This window comes from Mandrillus leucophaeus, unplaced genomic scaffold (assembly GCF_000951045.1).
Source record: "Mandrillus leucophaeus isolate KB7577 unplaced genomic scaffold, Mleu.le_1.0 Scaffold74, whole genome shotgun sequence".
NCBI classification, from domain to species: Eukaryota; Metazoa; Chordata; class Mammalia; order Primates; family Cercopithecidae; genus Mandrillus; species Mandrillus leucophaeus.
In genome coordinates, this window is record NW_012108030.1 from 599,419 (window position 1) to 621,365 (window position 21,947).

The following is a 21,947-nucleotide window of genomic DNA, read 5'->3' on the forward strand; positions in this document are numbered from 1 at the left end:
TTCACCGTGGTCTCGATCTCCTGACCTTGTGATCCGCCCGCCTCGGCCTCCCAAAGTGCTGGGATTACAGGCGTGAGCCACCGCGCCCGGCTAAAGTTATTTTTTTTAAAACAACTCCTTTAGGGACAGCTAATTAATGTTTATGTTGTGTTTCTGTTTCCAATCAGTTCAAAATATGTCCAATTTCCCATGTGATTTTCTTTTTCCCCTCTTTTTTTTTTTTTTTTTTTTGAGACAGGGTCTTGTTCTTGCCCTTGCTGGAGTGCAATGGCGCCCTCTCTGCTCCCACCTCCAGGGTTCAAGTGATTCTTCCATCTCGGCCTCCTGAATAGCTGGGATTACAGGCACGCACCACCGTGCCTGGCTAATTTTTTGTATTTTTAGTAGACTTGGAGTTTCACCATGTTGACCAGTCTGGTCTGGGACTCCTGGCCTCAAGTGTTCCACCTATCTCAGCCTCCCAAAGTGCTGGGGTTACAGGCGTGAGCCACCGTGCCTGGCTCATGATTTTCTGTTTAACCATGGTTATTCAGATCTGTGCTATTTTATTTCCAAATATTTGGATATCTTCTAAATTTCATTCTGACATTGATTTCTAATTAAATTGTTGTGGTTGGAAAATATATTTAGAATATATTGACACTTGTTTTATATTCCAGCACATGGTCTTATCCTGGAGAATACAACATGTACTCTTGAAAAAAAAAGTTTATTTTACTGCTGTTGAGTGTAGTGTTAAATGTTAGTTAAGTATAGTTGGTTGATTATGTTGTTCAAGTTTTCAGTATCCTTGCTGAGTTTCTATTTGTTTTCTTTATTATTGCAAGTACGGTAATGCAGTCTTCAGTTATTATTGTTGAATTGTCTAATCCTCTCTCATTCTGTTTTGCTTCATATGTTTTTAAATTATCATATCCTTATATATACACCCTTATATTATTATTGCCAGCCATTGTAACCATTGTTGCCACTCACCTAGGCCTTGGTGTCCGAAGGGGTGGCCTGCTCCTCCACACCTGTGGGCGTTTCTCGTCAGGTGGGACGAGAGACTGAGAAAAGAAAGACACAGAGACAAAGTATAGAGAAAGAAAAGTGGGCCGGGGGGACCCGCGCTCAGCATATGGAGGAACCGCACTGCACCGGCAGTGGTCTCTGAGTTCCCTCAGTATTTATTGATGATTATCTCTACCATCTCGGAGAGGGGCAAGTGGCACGACAATAGGGTAATGGTGGGGAGAGGGTCAGCAGGAAAACATGTGAACAAATGTCTCTGTGTCATAAACAAGGTTAAGAAAAGGTGCTATACTTTGATGTGCACATACATAAAACAGCAGCATTGCCACTAGCTCGTCTCACCTCCAGCCCTAAGGCGGTTTTCTCCTATCTTAGTAAATAGAACATAACAATCGGGTTTTACACGGAGACATTCCATTGCAGAGGGACGTGCAGGAGACAGATGCCTTCCTCTTATCTCAACTGCAAAGAGGACTTCCTCTTTCACTAATCCTCCTCAGCACAGTTCCTTTATGGGTGTCGGGCTGGGGGATGGTCAGGTCTTTCCCTTCCCATGACGCCACATCTCAGGCTGTCTCAGTGGGGAGAAACCTTGGACAATACCTGGCTTTCCTAGGCATAGGTCCCTGCGGCCTTCCACAGTGCACTGTGTCCCTGGGTACTTGAGATTAGAGAATGGAGATGCCTTTTACCAAGCATACTGCCTTCAAGCACTTTTTTAACAAAGCACAACCTGCATAGCCCTAAATCCATTAAACCTTGAGTCAACACAGCACATGTCTCTGTGAGCACAGGGTTGGGGCTAGGGTTACAGATTAACAGCATCTCAAGGCAGAAGAATTTTTCTTAGTACAGAACAAAATGGAGTCTCTTATGTCTACTTCTTTCTACACAGACACAGTAACAGTCTGATCTCACTTTCTTTTCCCTACAGGTGTCCAGAATTTTTATTGGGTATCAGTTAACATACACACAATTGACTGCCTATGTGGCTGACTTCAATCTCCAGCTCCTCCATATATCAAACTAAAACCACGTGGTCCAAGGCCTCCCATAGTAAATCACATTATTAGGATAGACAATTTCGCATGACTCAAATTGCCCTGATAACCAAAGACAGTTTTATCAAGCAGCATATTCCAAAGTCTTAGAGTTTGCCTCATAGAAACTGTGGGCAAAGGACAAACCTCTCTTGGGTAAAGTTAATCCTTTAGCGCATAATGTGAAAATGAGACAGTTCTTACGATTTGCTTAGTACATTGGTCTTGACATGAGGTATGTATACCCATAGAGCTTATAGAGACTTTTTTGAACCAGTACATGGACACACATGCTTTTTAAAGACATTCTTGGAGCCTTCCATGTGTTCTCTTTCCTAAAATTGATCTGTCTGGGAATTCACCTGCCTCTAAGGCATTGTACTGTGCCCGTTCTGCTTTCCCACCTTCTCTATAATAGTCATGCCACTTCTGCTTCACAAAAGAAAGGCATAGCTTTCACACATTTAGAACCATGAAAACCTCTGAGGCACCAAATAAAGGAGCTGTTAGAAATATTAGGGTCTTTTATTTAAGGTAAGTGCAGGGCAGCAGTGACCACGACCGGACCCAGGGTGAATGTACACTTACAGCCATTTTGTTTATCAGTCCTTAGGTCCTGGCTCCCAGAAGCAAGATAACTCAAGTGAAGCAATGAAGGAAGAAGAGGGAGGTTGCTGGCCTTGGATATCATAATTTCCAGGGACAACTTTAAGTGGACACTAATATTTCTGACCAGGAAAACTTCATGGCAAATGCAGAAGAGACAAAGACGTATAGTCCATGTTTTCCACTATTTTCTGAGCACAGAAGAAAATGATCAAGACCCAGGTGATTTTTGGTTTGTTATATTTTCCCTTTGATTTTTTGATAGATTTATGGTGGCCTGAAAATGTCAGTTGAATTTAAGGAAGTATATACTGGAATAATTTTGTTCTAGGGAGAAATTAACTTAGATTGCTTTTGGGAGTAGAGGTGGGGGTTCATTCTGCCTTAAGTAGATTCTGGATTGCTTGAGCTCAGGAGTTCAAGACCAGCCTGGGCAACATGGTAAAACCCCGTCTCTACAAAAAATACAAAAATTAGCTGGGTGTGGTGGTGCACACCTGTAGTCCCAGCTACTCGGGAGGCTGAGGTGGGAGAATTGCTAGAGCTCAGGAGGATGAGGCTACAGTGAGCCATGTTTGTACCACTGCACTCCAACCTGGGTGACAAAGTAAGACCCTGTCTCAAAAAGAAGGAAAAAAAAGTAGACTCAATATGAAAGAATGCATGCTTTCTTGGTAGTTCAACTTTTGACCATTACAATGATACATGAATCACCTCTTAAGAAGGAACTATGGTTGTCATTTTAATGTACATACTCCAGACCATTTTTGGTATATTGGCATTTTTTGCATGCTGATGCCTGCCAACCAACTTTTTTTTAAAAAATTAATTAAATAATTTATTTATTTTGAGATGGAGTCTTGCTCTGTTGCCCAGGCTGGAGTGCAGTGGCGTAGTCTTGGTTCACTGCAAGCTCCGCCTCCCAGGTTCACACAATTCTCCTGCCTCAGCGCCCAAGTAGTTGGAACTACGGGCGCCCGCCACCACGCCTGGCTAATTTTTTGTATTTTTAGTAGAGACGGAGTTTCACTGTGTTAGCCAGGATGGTCTTGATCTCCTGACCTCATGATCTGCCCGCCTTGGCCTCCCAAAGTGCTGGGATTACAGGCATAAGCCACTGTGCCCACCTTTTTTTTTTTTTTTTTTTTTTAGGCATGTTATTATAAACCACATGACTATGAACAAGGTTTTACATGGTCGTGTTAGTGGCTTTTTTATGAAATTATATCAGTATTACTTGAGGATAATTTTGTGAAATTATATCAGTATTTACAGATAAATCAATTATAGGATGTAGTCATTTTTTATTTTAATGCATACTTTCAGTTACTGTCAAAATGTACATTCCACTTTATGGTTAGTGTGGCATATGGTCAAAAGTGTTGACTCTGGAGCCAGTTACCAGCTGTGTGACCTCGCATACTTCATTTAGCATATGTACCCAGTTTTCTCATCTGTAAGAGGGATAATGATATGGCACCTATGTAGTAAGTTAGGACATAAAATAAGTTAATCTATATAAAACATTTAGAAGAGTATCTATGTGCAGGAACAACAGTTTTACTCTCCATCCTCAGACAGTGTTTCTGACACCAGATATGTGGGGTTTTTCCCACACATCAATTCAATTCTCCATGCCTATTAGATATTCGAAAATTTACTCAATTCTGACACTAATTGCCTAGACTTAGGACAGACCCCACAGGTTGAGGGCTCAGTCCCACAAGACTGCCCCCCTGAAAAGTGCTGGGTCCCCAGGTTACTCACAACTTCTATTCGACTTGGCTACCAATTGGATGTCCTCACAACCCCCTTCTCAGATCTATTCATCTGCCAGAAGGCTCAAAAAATGCAGGAAGACAGTTTATTTACTAGATTACTGGGTTATTATGAAAGGGTACAACTCAGGAACAGCCAGTTGGAAAAGATGCATAGGTCCAGATAATGGGGAAGGGCCACAGAGCTTCCATGCCCTCTCTGGGTGTTCTACCCTCCCAGGACTGCCATATGTTCAGCAGCCTGGAAGCTCTCAACCTCAACCTTTTATTGTTATGGTGGATTCATTACATAGGCATAATTTATTAATTCATTAACTATTGGTGGTAAGCTCAATTTCCATCACCTCTCCCTTCCACAGAGGTCAGGGGTTGGTTGGAGAGGTGGGACTGAAAGTTCCAACTGTCTATCACAAGGTTGGTTCACCTGGCAACCAGCTCCCTTCCTGAGGCCATGGAAGAGCCCCAGGCACCAGTAATCTCAATAGCATATATAAAAGAGACTTCAGCAATTCCAAAGATTTGGAGGGCAGAGACCAAATGTATATTTTTCACAGTCTGGTATATAGAAAGTGACATGGATAAGAAGTATATTTGGTCATTGCTCCCAGTTCATGGCACAGTATTCTTAAAACCCTTGGAATTTCTTCCTGAGGAATAGGTGTGTCTTTTGTTATTCATAAGGAGCCCCTGTGATACACCTGAGTTTCTGCTCATAAGGTGACTAATTATGAGACCGCTAGATAGTGTCAGGATGAGACTGGTCCCCAGAAAGACTAAGCAATTAGAGGATTGGAACTGAAAGGAAGAATGGACTGGAGAGTAAGTTCTATAAAAACTCTTGAACAGGCCGGGCTTGGTGGCTCGCGCCTGTAATCCTGGGCGGATCATGAGGTCAAGAGAGCGAGACCATCCTGGCCAACAACCCTGTCGCTACTAAAAATACAAAAATTAGCTGGGCGTGGTGACATACGCCTGTAGTCACAGCTACTCGGGAGGCTGAGGCAAGAGAATCCCTTGAACCCGGGAGGTGGAGGTTGCAGTGAGCTGAGATCGCGCCACTGCACTCCAGCCTGGGTGACAGTCAGACTCCGTCTCAAAAAAAAAGAAAGAGTTTTATTTGTTATAACTATTTTTTTGAGACAGAGTTTTGCTCTGTCGCCCAGGCTGCGAGTTTTTTTTTTTTTTTTTTTTTTAAATAGACCGCGTCTGACTCTGTCACCCAGGCTGGAGTGCAGTGGCGCGATCTCGGCTCACTGCAAGCTCCGCCCCTGGGTTCGCGCCATTCTCCTGCCTCAGCCTCCCGAGTAGCTGGGACTATAGATACCCGCCACCACGCCCAGCTAATTTTTTGAACTCTTGAACAAGCTTCAGGTTGGTGAACATATCAGGGTGCTGGGAGGATACCACACCCAGAGGGGAATGGAAGCTTGGATGCCCTCTTCTGTATCTCGCCTTTATGATTAACTAGGTACCATAAGTAAAGTGTTTCTTGACTTCTATGAGCTGTTCTAGTAAATTATCAGACCTGAGGAGGGGTTTGTGGGAGCCCCAAATTTATAGCCAGTTAGTCAGAAACTGGTAGCCCAGGACTGGTGACTGGCATCTTAAGAGGAGGCAGTTTATTTATTTATTTATTTATTTATTTTTAAATATATATTCTCCAATTTAAAACTTTTAATTGAAAAGTAAACTTTAATGTCAAATGCAAACTTGGGGAGGGCAGAAAAAACACACAGGCTGTCACTTCACACTTGGAGGGTCGCACAGCAGCCAGACAAAGGCTCTCCTCACTTCCCAGGCAGTGCAGGGGGCCAGGCAGAGTCGCTCCTCACTTCCCAGAAGGTGGTGGTGGCGGTGGTGGTGGGGGCATGGGGCGGCTGGGCAGAGGCGCTCCTCACTTCCCAGACAGTGGGGCAGCCGGGCAGAGGAGCTCAAGAGGGGGCAGTCTTGTGGGATTGAACCCTTAAATCTGTGGATTCTGACATAGATAGTGTCAGAATTGAACTGAATTGTTGGACATCTAGTTGATGTTTAGATAATTGGAGAATTGGTTGTTAGTGTTGGAAAACACTGCACAAAAAGAACATTCAGTGCTGCAAATCTTGCCAACACTTACTATGTTATCAAATTGTGTATTTTCCATGATCTAGATGATCCAGTATTATTTTGCCTTGTTTCACCAGTGAGGTTCAGATCCTTCTCATCTCTTTGTTGTTTCTTTGGATTATTTATTCTGTGATAAAGTGTCTTTAGTCTTTGCTCATTTAATTTTTTTGTGGTCTTACTGATTTATAATTGTTTATCTTGACTGGATATTGATTCTTTTATATGTTGCAAATATTTTTCTAGAGTCTTACTTCTCTTTTAGCTTGTTCAAAATATTTTTTCCCATGCAGGAGCCATTTTTTTTTTAAAGCTTTTTACTTATATCATCAACATGTTTTTATTCCTTTTTTTTTTTCTCTATTTGAGACAGGGACTCGCTGTCTTCCCCAGGATGGAGTGCAGCAGCACAATCATGGCTCACTGCAGCCTCAACCTCCTGGGTTCAAGTACTATCTGCCTGCCTTAGCCTCCTGAATAGCTGGGACCACAGGCATCCACTACCACACCCAGCTAATTTTTTGTTCTTTGTTGAGAGTAGAGACAGGGTCTCACTATGTTGCCCAGGTTGGTCTCAAACTCCTGGGCTCAAACTGTCCTCTGGAATTACTGGGATTACAGATATGTGCCCGACTTCTGGCCTCATAAGTTCTTCTTAAGTTTATATCTTATATTCATTGCCTGTTAGTAGCTAACAAATTACTCCAAAATGTAGTGACTTGAAACAACACTTAAAAAAAAAAAACTCACACTTTTCTGTGGCTCAGGAATAAAAGCAAGGCTTAGCTGGCTACTTTGGTTCACAGTCTCTCATGCCGTTATAATCAAGGTGTTAGCTGGGTTGGAATCTGATCTGAAGGCTAAAATGGGAAAAGATGCGCTTCTAAGCTCACTTATGTGGTTGTTGGGAGGATTCATTTCCAGAATGAGAAATGAGGCAGTTTTGTTGGGGTCCTCAGTTTCTACCTGTCTGTTTGTCTAAGCCCACCTTTAGTTTTTTGCCACATGCACCTCTCCTATGTGCCAAATTGTTTAATCAAAGCTAGAAAATGACAGCTTCTGCTAGCAAGATGCAAGTCATAAAGAGTGTAATCTTAAAGTGGCATCTCGTCACTTTTGCTGTATTCTTTTCTTTAGAAACAAGCTTTTAGGCCATTTGATACTCAGGAGGATGGTACTGCACAAGGGCAGGAATCACCTAGAGTGTAATAAAGAATTTGGCTAGCCTTTGTTTTCGTTCCTGGGAGGTAACCTCTAAACCCTTATAATTACCCAAGTTAGTGTCTGTGTCATTCATAGTGGGCCACTCATATTTAATAGTTTATATGTACAGTGGTGACTCATAGTGGGTCCCTAGATAATTTATGGCAGTGACATGACTCTGGATAGGGGCTGCCCATGCCAAAAAGAGCACTATGTGATTAGAGAGTTGTGGCTTTGAGCCATGTAATACCAGTCAGGAAGGGGAGGGAACTGGAGACGGAACTCAGCTACATGGGCAATGCTTCAATAAACTGTGCCTACATAATGAAGTCTCAATAAAATCTCTGGACATCAAAGTTTGGGTGCGCCTCACTGGTTGGCAAGTACTCTTGAATATTGTTACATGATGTAGTCAGGAAGATGTAATGCCACCCAGGACTCCATGAGGAGAGGACAGTCAGCAGCTTTATGTTTGGAACCTTCCCAGACCTCACCCTGTGCATATTTTCCTTTAGCTGATTCTGATTTGTGTCATTTTGCAATAATAAAGTGCTAATTGTAAACATAGCACTTTCTTGGGTTCTCTGAGTTGTTCTATCAAATTATTAAACCTGAGAGAGTCATGGTAGCTCCACACATTTGTAGCCAGCTCATTGGAGTTGAGGGTGGTCTGTGTAGCCTTAAGCTTGCAGCTTGTGTCTGAAGAGAGGGCAGTCTTGTGGAGGATTGTGCTTTTAACCTGGGAAGTTTGGCCTAACCCAGGTAATTGATGTCAGAAGTCACTGCAGCTAGAGAATGAGATTATCAGAGGCCACCTTAAGAGTTGGCCTGCAAGATTTCCACTCAGTAATAAATTCTTTTGGACAGTGGAGTGAGGTAGAAATTTAACTTTATACTTACCCAGTCAATAGACATCTCACATAAAGATTTTGGAATGAGATAAGCTGACCAGGCTTGAGCAGTTGTGCTCTCTCATGAGTCTACTTTCTTGACTATGCAGCATCCCACACAGTAATGATAGATTCTCTTATCAGTATTTCCTTGGATCTTAGTTACCTCTACTTTACACTTTGTAGTTCTCTGAAAAGTTATTGTGAAGCAGGAGAATGACAGTTTAGTTGACAAAGAGGTCCTTGATATCACAGTTGTAAGACAGCAAGTCATCTGCTAGCCATGTGTTTCAATCCTAAATGGCCGTCCAAAATTGGCCTTTTTTGTTGCAAGAATCAGGACTTTGAAGATTGTATTCCATATGTTTCTGGATTCTATTATTGAAATGTCAGCCATCAGTATATTTTGTTATTTCTTTGTAGGTAATCTGTCTTTTGTCTCTTGATGATTCTATAGTTTTCCCTTTGCATTTGATGTATGGTGGTTTCAGTCTGATGTGTCACACCAGTTGTGACTTCCTGCTCTGAACTTGTTGGGATTTCTGAATTTGAGATTTGAGGTATTTAGTCCTGAAATATTTAAGGTTTTAGATATTTATTAATAGATATTGCTTCTCTATTACACTATTTTCCCTTTTAGAAACCATAAGTGGGTATACATTGGGTCTTGCAACTCAGTATTTCATATTTATTAACTTCTTTGTTATGATTTATCTCTTTTTCTCTGTACTGCATTTTCTGCCATTTCCACAGTTATATATTCCAATTCACCAATAATCTTCAGAGTATCTAATATGCTGTTAATCTGTCAATTATTACACATATGTACATATGTTTTTCTGTTAGAAGTTTTTTTTTGCTGGGCACAGTGGCGCACACCTGTAATCCCAGCACTTTGGAAGGCCGAGGCAGGAGGATCACTTGAGGCCAGGACTTCAAGACCAGCCTGGTCAACATAACAAGACCCTGTCTACAAAAATTGGTAGTAGCATCCACCTGTAGTCCTAATTGCTTGAGAGGCTGAGGTCAGAAGGTCGCTTGAGCCTAGGAGTTCAAGGTTTCATTGAGCTATTACCGTGACACTGCACTGCATTTGGGGCTACAGAGCAAGACCCTGTCTCTTTAAAAATTAAAAAATAAAATCTAATCAACTTTAAGGGCCTTTTGTGCTTTATAGTTATATAGTTTCCTCTTTTCTCTTACATTTATTTAAAAGCACTATTTTTTGAATTCAAGATGTGGAGTCTATTCATGACAGATCCTTATATTGGCCGTGAAGTCATTAGTAATGTAGGGATGTTTTATTTGTCCTGATGTCATTTGCCTATGTTTAATATTTAGAAATAGATGCTAATATGTATAGATAGAGGATTTTGCTCCTACCAAAGTATATTTGAGAAAGGAATATAGATGCAGGCTGTATTGTGAAATTTAAAAAATATATATCCTTCTATATTAACAATAGGAGTTTATATCATATTAAATAGGACTTTGTAATTACAGGAATCTCTGACCCTGGAGGACGTGGCTGTGGAATTCAGCTCGGAGGAGTGGCAGCTCTTGGACACTGCTCAGAAGAACCTGTACCGGGATGTGATGGTGGAGAACTATAACCACCTAGTATCACTGGGTAAGAATAGTTCCCCTGTGTCACCTAGAGGTGCCTACAATGCCCAGACACTGTCCTATGCTCACCTAATCAAAGCTTTACAGTCACTGTGGTGTTTGGAAGAGTTACATTTTCAGTCCCCTCTCTGACCCCAAAGTGGTATAATCTCTTCTAAGAGAGAATGCTTACTTTGAAATTGTTTTCTTTATCTCATGTATTATTTTCCCATCTTGACATACTGGACTCCAGTTCAGTATGTTTGTGTTTGTCTTTCCTCATGAACAGGGTATCAAACTAGCAAACCAGATGTACTCTCCAAGTTGGCGCATGGACAAGAACCATGGATAACAGTTGCTAAAATCCAGAATAAAAATTGTCCAGGTAAGTGAGAACCAGCAAGGACAGTGGCTATAGGAGTCTTATTGTAGTCATTAAGGAAAGGTGTCACAGATGTGAAGTATCTGAGGCTACCTAAGCAACTCCACCATATATTCATCTCCCCATCTGATAACTTTTTTAATGTTGTTATGGCTTTAAAGACTTTTTGTCTTTTCTTGGATCTGATTCTTACTTATTTCAGCTTATATCTTCATAATTTCCTTTTATACTGGGATCATGGAGTTGACAATAAAGAGCCAGCCCCCAGCAAATCATCTCATAAGCATTTTTTTTTTTTTTTTTTTTTTTGAGACTGAGTCTCGCTCTGTCCCCCCACCGGCTGGAGTGCAATGGGGCAATCTCGGCTCGCTGCAACCTCGGCCTCGTGGGATCAAGCGATTCTCTTGCCTCAGCTTCCTGAGTAGCTGCCACCATGCCCAGCTAATTTTGTATTTTTAGTAGAGATGGGGTTTCACCACATTGGTCAGGCTGGTCTCAAACTCCTAACCTCGTGATCCGCCCGCCTCAGCCTCCCAAAGTGCTGGGATTGCAGGCATGAGCCACCATGCCCGGCCTCATAAGCATTTTTATCTCATACAATTCTCATGGAAGAATTCGTTACTCTGTTCTTTCTTAGGAATCGGGAAAGTTGACAGTCTTCTGCAAGAGCACTCTCCAAACCAAAGACTTCTGAAGAGCGTGCAGCAATGCAATGGACAGAATACACTTAGAAATACTGTACATCTCAGCAAGACACATTTTCCTATAGTGCAAAATCATGATACATTTGACTTGTACAGAAAAAATTTGAAATCAAGTTTAAGTTTAATAAACCAGAAGAGAAGACATGGAATAAATAACCCTGTTGAGTTTATTGGAGGTGAGAAAACGCTTAAGCACGAATGTATGCATGCTAAAACTAGATTTTCTGAAAATGCAAAATGCATCCATACTAAATTCCAAGTCTTTAAGCATCAGAGGACTCAGAAAATTGAGAAACCCCATGCATGTATTGAATGTGAGCAAACCTTCCTTAGGAAGTCTCAGCTCATTTACCATGAGAACATTCATATACCAGAAAATCCTGGAAGTGGTCAATGTGAGAAATTATCCAGAAGTGTCCTGTTCACTAAGCATCTGAAAACTAATACAAGAGACAAAATCTGTATACCCAATGAATATAGAAAAGGCTGTACTGTGAAGAGTAGTCTCATTGCACATCAGCAAACCCATACAGAAGAGAAATCCTATATGTGCAGTGAGTGTGGAAAGGGCTTTACAATGAAGCGCTATCTAATTGCTCATCAGCGAACTCATAGTGGAGAGAAACCTTATGTGTGCAATGAATGTGGAAAAGGTTTCACTGTGAAGAGCAATCTCATTGTACATCAGCGAACTCATACAGGGGAGAAACCCTATATATGCAGTGAATGTGGAAAAGGCTTCACCATGAAACGCTATCTTGTTGTACATCAGCGAACTCATACTGGAGAGAAACCCTATATATGCAGTGAATGTGGAAAAGGCTTTACCGTGAAGAGCAATCTCATTGTACATCAGCGCTCCCATACAGGAGAAAAATCTTACATATGCAGCGAATGTGGAAAAGGCTTCACTGTCAAACGCACTCTCATTATACATCAGCGAACTCATACAGGAGAGAAATCTTACATATGCAATGAATGTGGTAAAGGCTTCACCACAAAGCGCACTCTTATTATACATCAGCGAACTCATACAGGAGAAAAACCCTATGAATGCAATGAATGTGGTAAAGCCTTCAGCCAGAAAATATGCCTCATACAACATGAGAGATGTCATACAGGAAAGACTCCCTTTGTATGTACTGAGTGTGGAAAATCCTATTCACACAAATATGGTCTCATTACCCATCAGAGAATTCACACAGGAGAGAAACCTTATGAGTGCAATGAATGTGGAAAAGCTTTCACCACTAAGTCAGTACTCAATGTACATCAAAGAACGCATACAGGAGAGAGGCCGTATGGATGCAGTGATTGTGAGAAAGCCTTCTCCCACTTATCAAACCTTGTCAAACATAAGAAAATGCACACAAGAGAAATGGGTAGAATCAGTCAAGTTGAAAACTCCTGTAATGAAGAGTCACAGCTCCTTCCTTACAAGTGAACTCATACAGAATGAAAACCCTACTAGTGCAGTGAGGCCAGGCACGGTGGCCCATGCCTGTAATCCCAGCACTTTGGGAGGCCGAGGCAGGTGGATCACGAGGTCAGGAGATCAAGACCATCCTGGCTAACACAGTGAAACCCCATCTCCACTAAAAATACAAAAAATTAGCCAGGCATGGTGGCGGGTGCCTGTAGTCCCAGCTACTAGGGAGGCTGAGGCAGGAGAATGGTGTGAACCCAGGAGGCAGAGCTTGCAGTGAGCCGAGACGACGCCACTGTACTCCAGCCTGGGTGACAGAGCGAAACTCAGTCTCAAAAAAAAAAAAAGAAAACCCTACTAGTGCAGTGACTATGGAAATGCCTTTTGTGGCAACTCAGACTTCATTAAACATCAGTGTGTTTCTAGCCAATTGGAACGTAAACATGGTGCGGCCTGTTGACAGATGTGTGTCTGTCCTCAGGAGTTAAAATAATTTGCCCTAGAGATCAACTTGATGAATACAGTAAATAAGGTAGTGCCTTCAGTGGTCTTTTACCTCATATTTTCTGTCAATGAAAACATGTTGAATAAACTATATTAATGTGGAGATGTTTTGAGCAATAATTTCTGCTCATATGTCTGAAAAGTATACAGAGATAAATTCTGTGAATGCAGAGACCAGGAAAAGTCTGTGGAAAGATAGACTTTATTATCGGTGTCATCATAGATTTCAATGTAAGTGAGCTTATTGTTGATAGAAACATGATGACCATGACAAAGCCTTTACTCAGAAATATGACCTCGGTGAGTGTCAACGTTTACACTGGAGAATAACTTTAAGGTGACAGTATTAATGGTAGGATTTCAGTGACGCACTCAGCTTCATCATTTGTCAGGAGATCACATAGAAAGTAAAAATCTTCTGAACATGCTATCAAATAAATGTGGAACACCTTTAGCAAAATATCAAGAGCTCATGAAGGCATGAAATGTGGTGAAAATGATGAATATTTGAGTGCTTAATAAGTATAACCTTAAACATCAGCTAATACACCTGGTGTGCATTTTCAGACAGGATACCTTAATCCTCATTTCTAGTTGCCTTGCCAATGATTCCATAATATACTGTGTCTCATTACTGTTTATTTTTACTGTTTTGTAAAATTGTGGTATAATAAATACATTTGGTCTTTGTTCCTGGTTCCTGGCACAGAGCTCCTAAAACCCTTAGAATTTCATGAGTGATAGGAGTGGGGTTTTTTTGTTTGTTTGGTTGGTTTTTGCTGTTGTTGTTATTCATAGCACTGCCCTTTTAATTACACCTGATTATACTACTGAGGTGACTTATGGTTGGTGCCTAGACAGCCTCTGAATGGGGCTGTTCCCTAGGAAGATCAAGTTAACTAGAGGATGGAAACTTTGTGCCCATTTCTCCCACCTCCTGGAAGGGGAGGGGGGCTGGAGATGAGATTAGACAATGAGATTAAGAGAACTCCAAATAGCCCAGGAGGGTGGTGCACCCCCAACTTCATAGGGATAGCGACTCCTAAGATTAGGGGAACCCTTTTTAGGCTTTACTGTATGTACCTCTTCATTTGAGTGTTGATTTGCATCCTTTATAACCAGTAAAACAAAGTACACTGTTTTCTTGAGTTTTGTGAGCCCTGTAGCAAATTATCAAACCTGAGTAGGGGTAGTGGGAACTTGGAATTTATCACCATTCAGAACTGCAGGTTGTCCTTGTGAGTGGCGTCTGATGTGGGGGCAGTTTGGACTCAGCCCCTTAACTTGTGGAGCCTGCACTAACCTGGAGAAGTTGGTGTCAGAATTGACTTGTAGAACACCCAGTTGGTGTGAGGGAATTAGATAATTTATTGGTGTCAGAAAATACCCCAGAACCACCCCATATTATGATTAGCTCTTTTCCTGTCTTTGGCTCTAAGCTTAATAGTCCATTAAGCAAACTGAAGTAGTTTAAAAAGAAACTGAATATGTTAAATATATTAACAACATACTTGGACTTGCTTGACTAAGATTATACAGATGATCAGTTTATAAAACCACCTTCAACTTAAATAAATTTGAACTCAAAAGAAATTGCCAAACTAATCTAGAGGCTTTGCTAGTATCCTTCAACCAACTTCTAGGAAAAACATCCTACATAACCATAATTATCAAAACCAGAAAAAACAACATTGGTAGGATACCATAAAGTAAACTAATCTTATTTGGGATTTGACTAAGTTTTACATGATTCTTTCTTAGTTTGTATTCTAAGAAGTTGTATTACATGTATAGATTCGTGTAACCACTGCAACCACATAAAACTATTTAATGAACACAAACTTCCTCATGCTACCTTTTTATGCTTACACTCCATCCAAACCTAACTCTGCCAACCACTTTTCTCCTGTCAGTATAATTTTCATCATTTCATGAATGTGATAAAAATAAAGTTGTTTTTGTAAATGGTTTTTGTAAATTTTATATAAATAAGTTATATAAATTTTTATTGATAGAGAGTATGTAAGCTTTTGGCATTTTTGTCACTCAGCAAATTACTCCTAAGGTTTATATGAGTTGATGAATAATTGTTTTATTATTTTTTTTTACCACCATATATCTAACCAGATGAAAGTTGTTTATATTAGAGAGTAGTATACATATTTGATGTACTAGTTTGTTTATCCATTCACCTATGAGAGATATTTGGACTGTTTTCCTGGTTTTAAGTGTTATAAATAAAGATGCTGTGAAATCTACATATAGGATTTTGCTTTTGATTTTTTTTTTTTTAGGATTTACAATCTTAACCTCTTTTTTTTTCTTTTTTAAGAGATAGGGTCTCTTGAGAGGCCAAGGCAGGCGGATCACTTGAGGTCAGAAGTTCAAGACCAGCCTGGCCAACATGGTGAAACCCTATCTCTACTAAAAACACACACAAAAAATTAGCTGGGCCTGGTGGTGGGCTGTTGGGAGCTGAAGGCCCGTGGGATGTGACCAACTCAACATTCCACTGGAGGCTATGTGATCGAACAGCAAACTGTTTATCATGAATTCAGGATGTGGGCAAACTCTCGACTGTTTCCGCTGCCAGAAGGTTTGCTGAGGGCAATTGCTTCCTAGTGCCAAGCTCCTTGAGGTTATCTACTGGGCCATCTAGAGAATGCCATCTTGCAAACCCTACTCTGGACCGAGCAGCTGACCTCTTCTTCCACCCCCCTTTTCACTATCTCTCTTTTGCCTAATAAATACAGAGGGCTGTGTAAAGCTCAGGGCCCTTGTCCACTAGAGGCAAGGTGCCCCCGATCCCTTCTTCCAAATATACTCTTTTGTCTCTTATTCCCATTTCCCCCACTTTTTTCAGTCCCCCTAGGTCTGTGTGGGTTACATAGTGGCGCCCCGAACAGCGACAGGATCAGATGCTCTACAGTTGGCGCCTGTAATCCCAACTACTTGGGAGGCTGAGGCAGGAATCACTTGAACCTGGGAGGCAGAGGTTGCAGTGAGCTGAGATCCTGCCACTGCACGCCAGGCCTAGGTGACGGAGTAAGGCTCTGTCTCAAAACAAAACAAAACAAAAACCAAAAAAAAGAGTGTCTGTTGCCTAGGCTGGAGTGCAGTGGTGCAAATTATAGCTCACTGCAGCCTCAAACTCCTGGGTTCAAGTGTTCCTCCTGCCTCAGTCTCCCAAGTAGGTGGGACTACGTGTGTGCACCATCATGCCTGGCTTTTTTTTTTTTTTGTAGAGACAGCATGTTTTAGGCCATTCTTGCATTGCTATAAATAAATACTTGAGGCTGGATAATTTATAAGAAAAGAGGTTTAATTGGCTCATGATTCTAGGCTGTACAGGAAGTATAGCACTGGCATCTTGCCCTGCGGAGGCCTCAGGAAGCTTACAATCATGGTGGAAGGTGAAGAGGGAGCAGGAGTAAGAGTGGAGGGCGTAGGTGCTGCACACTCAAATAGCTAGGTTTTGCTAGTACTCACTCACTATTGCAAGGGCAGCATCAAGCCATGAGGGATCTGCCCCCATGACTGAAACACCTCCCACCAGGCCCCACCTTGAACATTGGGGATTACATTTCTTTCTTTTTTTTTTTTTTTTTTTTGAGACAGTCTCCCTCTGTCGCCCAGGCTGGAGTGCAGTGGCATGATCTTGGCTCACTGGAAGCTCCACCTCCCAGGTTCATGCCATTCTGCCTCAGCCTCCCAAGTAGCTGGGACTACAGGCGTGTGCCACCACATCCAGCTAATTTTTTTTTTTTTGTATTTTTAGTAGAGACGGGGTTTCACCATGTTAGCCAGAATGGTCTTGATCTCTTGGCCTTGTGATCTGCCCACCTTGGCCTCCCAAAGTGCTGGGATTACAGGCGTGAGCCACCACGCCCAGCTGACATTGGGGATTACATTTCAATGTGAGATTTGGGCAGGAACAAATATCCAAACTATATCATTCAGCCTCTGGTCCCCCTCCCCCACAAATCTCATGTCCTCACATTGCAAAATACCATCATGCCTTCCTAAGAGTCCCTCAAAGTCTTAACTCATTCCAGCATTAACTCAAAAGTCCAAAATCTTATCTGAGACAAGGCATATCTCTTCTACCTATGAGCCTGTAAAATCAAAAGTTATTTGCTTCCAAGATACAATGGGGGTACAGACATTGGGTAAACATTCCCCTTCCAAAAGGGAGAAAGCCTCAAGAAAGGGACTACAGGCTCCATACAAGTTCAAAACCCAGCAGGGTAGTCATTAAATCTAGCGCAAGCGGTGGGTTCCCAAGACCTTGGGCATCCTCTGCTCAAGGGGCCCCCTCAGGCAGAGATCACTGTTTGTAGACAGCTGTAGCCTTGCCAGGTGGCCCTAGAGAGTAAGGCACGCCGGACTTTTCCAACGTCCTGCAGACCCTACTGTCTCACCTCTTATGGTGATCCAAGAGTGAGGGCCCCTCCCTACTTGGACACCGCCTAAGCTGGCAAGTCCTGCTTGGCTAGGAGCAGGGATACGCACTTGGATGGCAGATTAGGTGACTCCCACCCACTCATGGCATTATGCCTGTCCACAGAGTTTAGTAACAATTGGGACTGCTGGGCTGGAGGCTCTAGTGGTTGGATTTTGACTGGGGCTGCATGGTCTAAACAGTTGTTTTCACATATTTGGGCTTCTGCTGGAATGGATGAGGGCTTTATTTACACAGTCAACAAGAGGCTAGTCTGGGCTTTATCACAATGTGTTAGAAGATCTCCAAGAGACAAGCAAGCCTCGATGAGCAAGCTTATTTCTCACCTCTGTTTGTGTTACGCTTGCTACTGTCCTATTGGACACAGTGGTCAATCACTATGGGGAATACTATCCAAAGATGTGAATATAGGGATGTAAAAATAAATTAATGCAATAACCACAAAATTATTTCCTTATACATGTTAGATCAACACCATAAATATCCTTGCACATATTTGTTCTCACAAAGAAAAGTTCTATTGAATCAATTCTTAAAATTCATGGCTCAGAGAAAAGGAAAAGTTTAAACTGGGTAATAACAGACTGTACTACAAAAACATTTTACTAATTTATATAGAAACACAATCCTATACCTAGAAATAATGTAATGCTTAAGAACTTTGAATTATGACAAGTATGATAATACTTCATTTAAAGTTGCATGTGATAGACAACATTATTACCTAACATGCAGAAAAAGAAGACTTAAAGAGGCTTAGCATAACAGAATGCCTTTGTTCCATGGCCTTATAATCTAAATATGATTTGTCATTCAATCTTTAAGAATCTTAATAAGGGTTAAAACATTTATATTTCACGTTTACTTTGCATTTGTTTGAATATTAGTAAAACTGGTATTTTAAAAATTCTTTAGGATCATTTACACTAAAAAAATGTGTCCTGTTTATTTCCTTCAGCTATTTATAGGAAATTTTAGGGAGCTTTTAAGTTGATCATCTTTTCCTTATTTTTATTTTTTTGAGACAGGAGTCTCGGTCTGTCTCTCAGGCTGGAGTGCAGTGGCAGTTATCTTGGCTCACTGCAACCTCCGCCTCGGGGGTTCAAGCGATTCTCGTGCAACCTCCGCCTCCCGGTTCAAGCGATTCTCGGGCCTCAGCCTTCCTAAATGGGACTACAGGCCTGGGACACCACGCCCAGCTAATTTTTTTTTTTTTTTTTTTTTTTTTTGTATTTTTAGTAGATATGGGGTTTCGCCATGTTGGCCAAGCTGGTCTCAAACTCCTGAGCTCATGCAATCCTCCCGCTTAGGCCTCCCAAAAGTGTTAGGATTACAGGCGTGAGCCACCGCGCCCATCTTTTTTCTTATTTCTTTTCAGATCTCTTTATAGGTCATGTGAAGGGTGAAGTGGCTCACACCTGTAATCCCAGCACTTTTGGAGGATGAAGTGGGAAGACTGCTTGATGCCAGTTCAAGACCAGCTGGGCAACACAGTGAGACCCCCGTCTCTACAGAAAATTTAAAAATTAGCCAGGTGTGGTGGCGCCCACCTGCAGTCCCAGCTACTCAGGAGCCTAGGAGTTCCAAGTTACAGTGAGTTGTGATCTCCCCAGGCACTCTAGACTGGGCAACAGAATGGACCTTGCCTCAAAAGAGGGACAAAAAAAAAAAAAAAGAAAAAAATATCATATACCGACGATGAGAAGAAAGTGAGAATAGGAAATGGAACATGGACTTTAGTTTGATAATTTCTCTGTATATTCATATACTGGTATCTGTATCACACACACAAATTCACACAGGCATTTCCTTTCCCTTATTCTTCTAATACACGAGGTTTGGTTGGATTTATATTTACAGTTCAGCATTACCATGACTTTGCGGATACTATTCGCAGTTGGCACACGTAGTATAATATGATCTCTTTGTTAACCTTTCTTTTCTTTTTTCCTTCCCACCCACCCCCCCCAGAAGGAGTTTCCCTCCTGTTGCCCAGGCTGGAGTGCAATGACGCCATCTCGGCCCACAGCAACCTCCGCCTCCTGGGTTCAAGCGATTCTCCTGCCTCAGCCTCCCGAGTAGCTGGGATTACATGCATGCACCACCATGCCTGGCTACGTTTGTATTTTTAGTAGACAGGGTTTCTCCATGTTGGTCAGGCTCGTCTCGAACTCCCGACCTCGGGTGATCCGCCCACCTTGGCCTCCCAAAGTGCTGGGATTACAGACGTGAGCCACCGTGCCCAGCCTCTTATCCAACCTTTCTTTCTCCCTGAAGTGGTCCTGTTCCCTTAATTTCTGGCCACTTCTCCTGAGTCCTGCCCTCATATTTGGCTCCACCTGGGTCCCAGGCTCTCCCCTCCGCCTTGGGAACTATACTTTCTGGCTTTTACTGGCTTTTCCCCATGCCTTTCACCCAACATAAATTTGGCACGTTCCAACCGTTTTCATTACCTAGTTTGTGACTGCTACCCCTGTTCCGTCAGCGTAGCTAGCAGCCCTCTTCTGCATTCAAAACGCGCTTCAAGCCACTTTCTGCTAGAAATCCGGGCAAAGGGCGGAGGCGTCCCTTCTCGGCCGGTTCTCCTTTTCCCTCACAAGGAACTGTTTCCTAACCTTAGTACAAAGTGTAAACGTCGCGGCCATCTTAGCCTTGTATTCAGCTGGTGAAAGGGATTTACCTCCACGCCATTTTTGTCTTGTGTAAACTGGAGGTTCTGTATATGGAACCGTATTTATGAAGGGTTGAGGTGCCAGGATATGGGACAGTTTCAGTGCCCTTTCATCTTCCCGGTCACCTCCGGTCACCAGCGCCAAAACGGCCCCTTTGCCTTGTGTACGTCAGATACTCAAAGATGGCGGCCCCCACGGCGACGAGGGCGCGGCCATCTTGCATCTGCGCAAACGTTGGGAACGCCTCCTACCCTCCGTAGGCAGTGAGGAGGCCGAGAGATGAGGCCAGAGCCGACCAAGTTCTGGGAAGTAAGTTCAGTCACTGGGCGGTCGCTGTGGTGACGGGGGAGGAAATTCTGTCCGTGGCCGGGCGTGTTCGTCGACAGTGGTGACGGACCGGTATCTGTCGGCGCCAGCGTTTGGCGACGCCAGTGGAGTTCTTTCAGGAGCTTAGCGTGGGTGCGATTCCTATCGCAGGGGAACTATAAGGGGTCCGTGATAGGGTGTGTGTGTGTGTGTGTGTGTGTGTGTGTGTGATCGGGGTGCCTCTGGGACCAGTCACAGGGTGTGTGTGTGTGTGTGTGTGTGTGTGTGATCGGGGTGCCTCTGGGACCAGTCACAGGGTCCTCGTGTGGTTTGTGGTTAAAGATCTCTAGAGATCAGCTACTGAGTGCCCAAGTCACATTCTGTTGTCTTTGCTGTTGTCCTTTGGCGGGGGCTCAGTGATTGCGAACTGCAGGGTTTGTTTTCTCAGCGAATCGGTTTCTGGTTCAGGTTTGTTTGGGACTAAATGATTGAGGAACTGTCTTGGGGGTTAAGGTATGGAAGTTTCTGATCCAGGTTTTGGAATTAATCCGAGTGACGGTGGTGGTAGCGCTACAGATTCCGATGTGGGCTGCAACTCTGGAGGCCTGGGATCCATGGCAGGTGGTGGGTTGAGCCCCAGTCCTGGCTGCTGGAACAGAATTGATGCTCGTTAGCATTCCCCTTCTGCCCAAGACCCTTCTCCACGACTGGTTTTTAAATCCCCTTTGGCACCCTCCATCACCCTTTGGTGATGAATCCTCGGAAATGGAAGTTTTTGGCGAGATCAATCATCTAGCATACCTAAAAGTAGTATGTTTTATATTTAAGATGCGGCTTCTACCCTTTGTCCTGCAAGTTACCAGTGTCTTCCTCTTGGATATTTCTTTTCAGGTTCTTTCTGACACAAGTAATATAACATCTCTGCCATGGTAAGCTCGGTTACTCAAAGATAACCTTTGTCAAATTTTTAGAATATTTCAGTTTTAGACGTGTATGTTATGTGCTTAATATTCATAATTCAGATAAATTACATAAATGGTACTATTTTCTTTTTCGCTTTATGTTATGTAATAAACATTTACAAGTTGTTTTTACTCTTTGAGCCGGTGGTACTATAAGTGCATTCACATTAAGTTTATGCATACTATTGGATAGAAGTGAAATGTTTTAAAATGTTTAGGTATCATTTTTAGGAACGTTTTATGGTTATCCATTTATCCACGAATTTTGTTTTTCCTGCCTTTAATCTTCA

General features: G+C 42.4%; 2 protein-coding genes across 5 annotated transcripts in view; both read left to right on the forward strand.

Annotated features, from left to right (window-relative positions):
• ZNF614 (zinc finger protein 614) overlaps positions 1 to 12,798 on the forward strand; it is a 14,541-nt gene extending 1,743 nt beyond the window's left edge. Inside the window, exons 2-5 of the mRNA XM_011965865.1 lie at positions 2,661 to 2,882; positions 10,138 to 10,264; positions 10,529 to 10,624; positions 11,259 to 12,798. Of these exons, the coding sequence (XP_011821255.1) occupies positions 2,868 to 2,882; positions 10,138 to 10,264; positions 10,529 to 10,624; positions 11,259 to 12,769 (1,749 nt within the window). The 5' untranslated portion in view covers positions 2,661 to 2,867 and the 3' untranslated portion in view covers positions 12,770 to 12,798. The remainder of the gene's footprint in view (positions 1 to 2,660; positions 2,883 to 10,137; positions 10,265 to 10,528; positions 10,625 to 11,258) is intronic.
• Positions 12,799 to 20,618: 7,820 nt separating this feature from the next.
• ZNF615 (zinc finger protein 615) overlaps positions 20,619 to 21,947 on the forward strand; it is an 11,060-nt gene continuing 9,731 nt past the window's right edge. For 2 of the 4 annotated variants that reach the window (XM_011965868.1, XM_011965866.1), the window contains exon 1: positions 20,619 to 20,698. Coding sequence is in view for 1 of the 4 variants with exons in the window: in XM_011965866.1 (XP_011821256.1) it covers positions 20,669 to 20,698 (30 nt within the window). In the remaining 3 variants the exon portion in view is untranslated. Of the gene's footprint in view, positions 20,699 to 21,586; positions 21,625 to 21,947 lie in introns of all 4 variants that reach the window. The other 2 variants (XM_011965867.1, XM_011965869.1) reach the window with 2 other exon arrangements.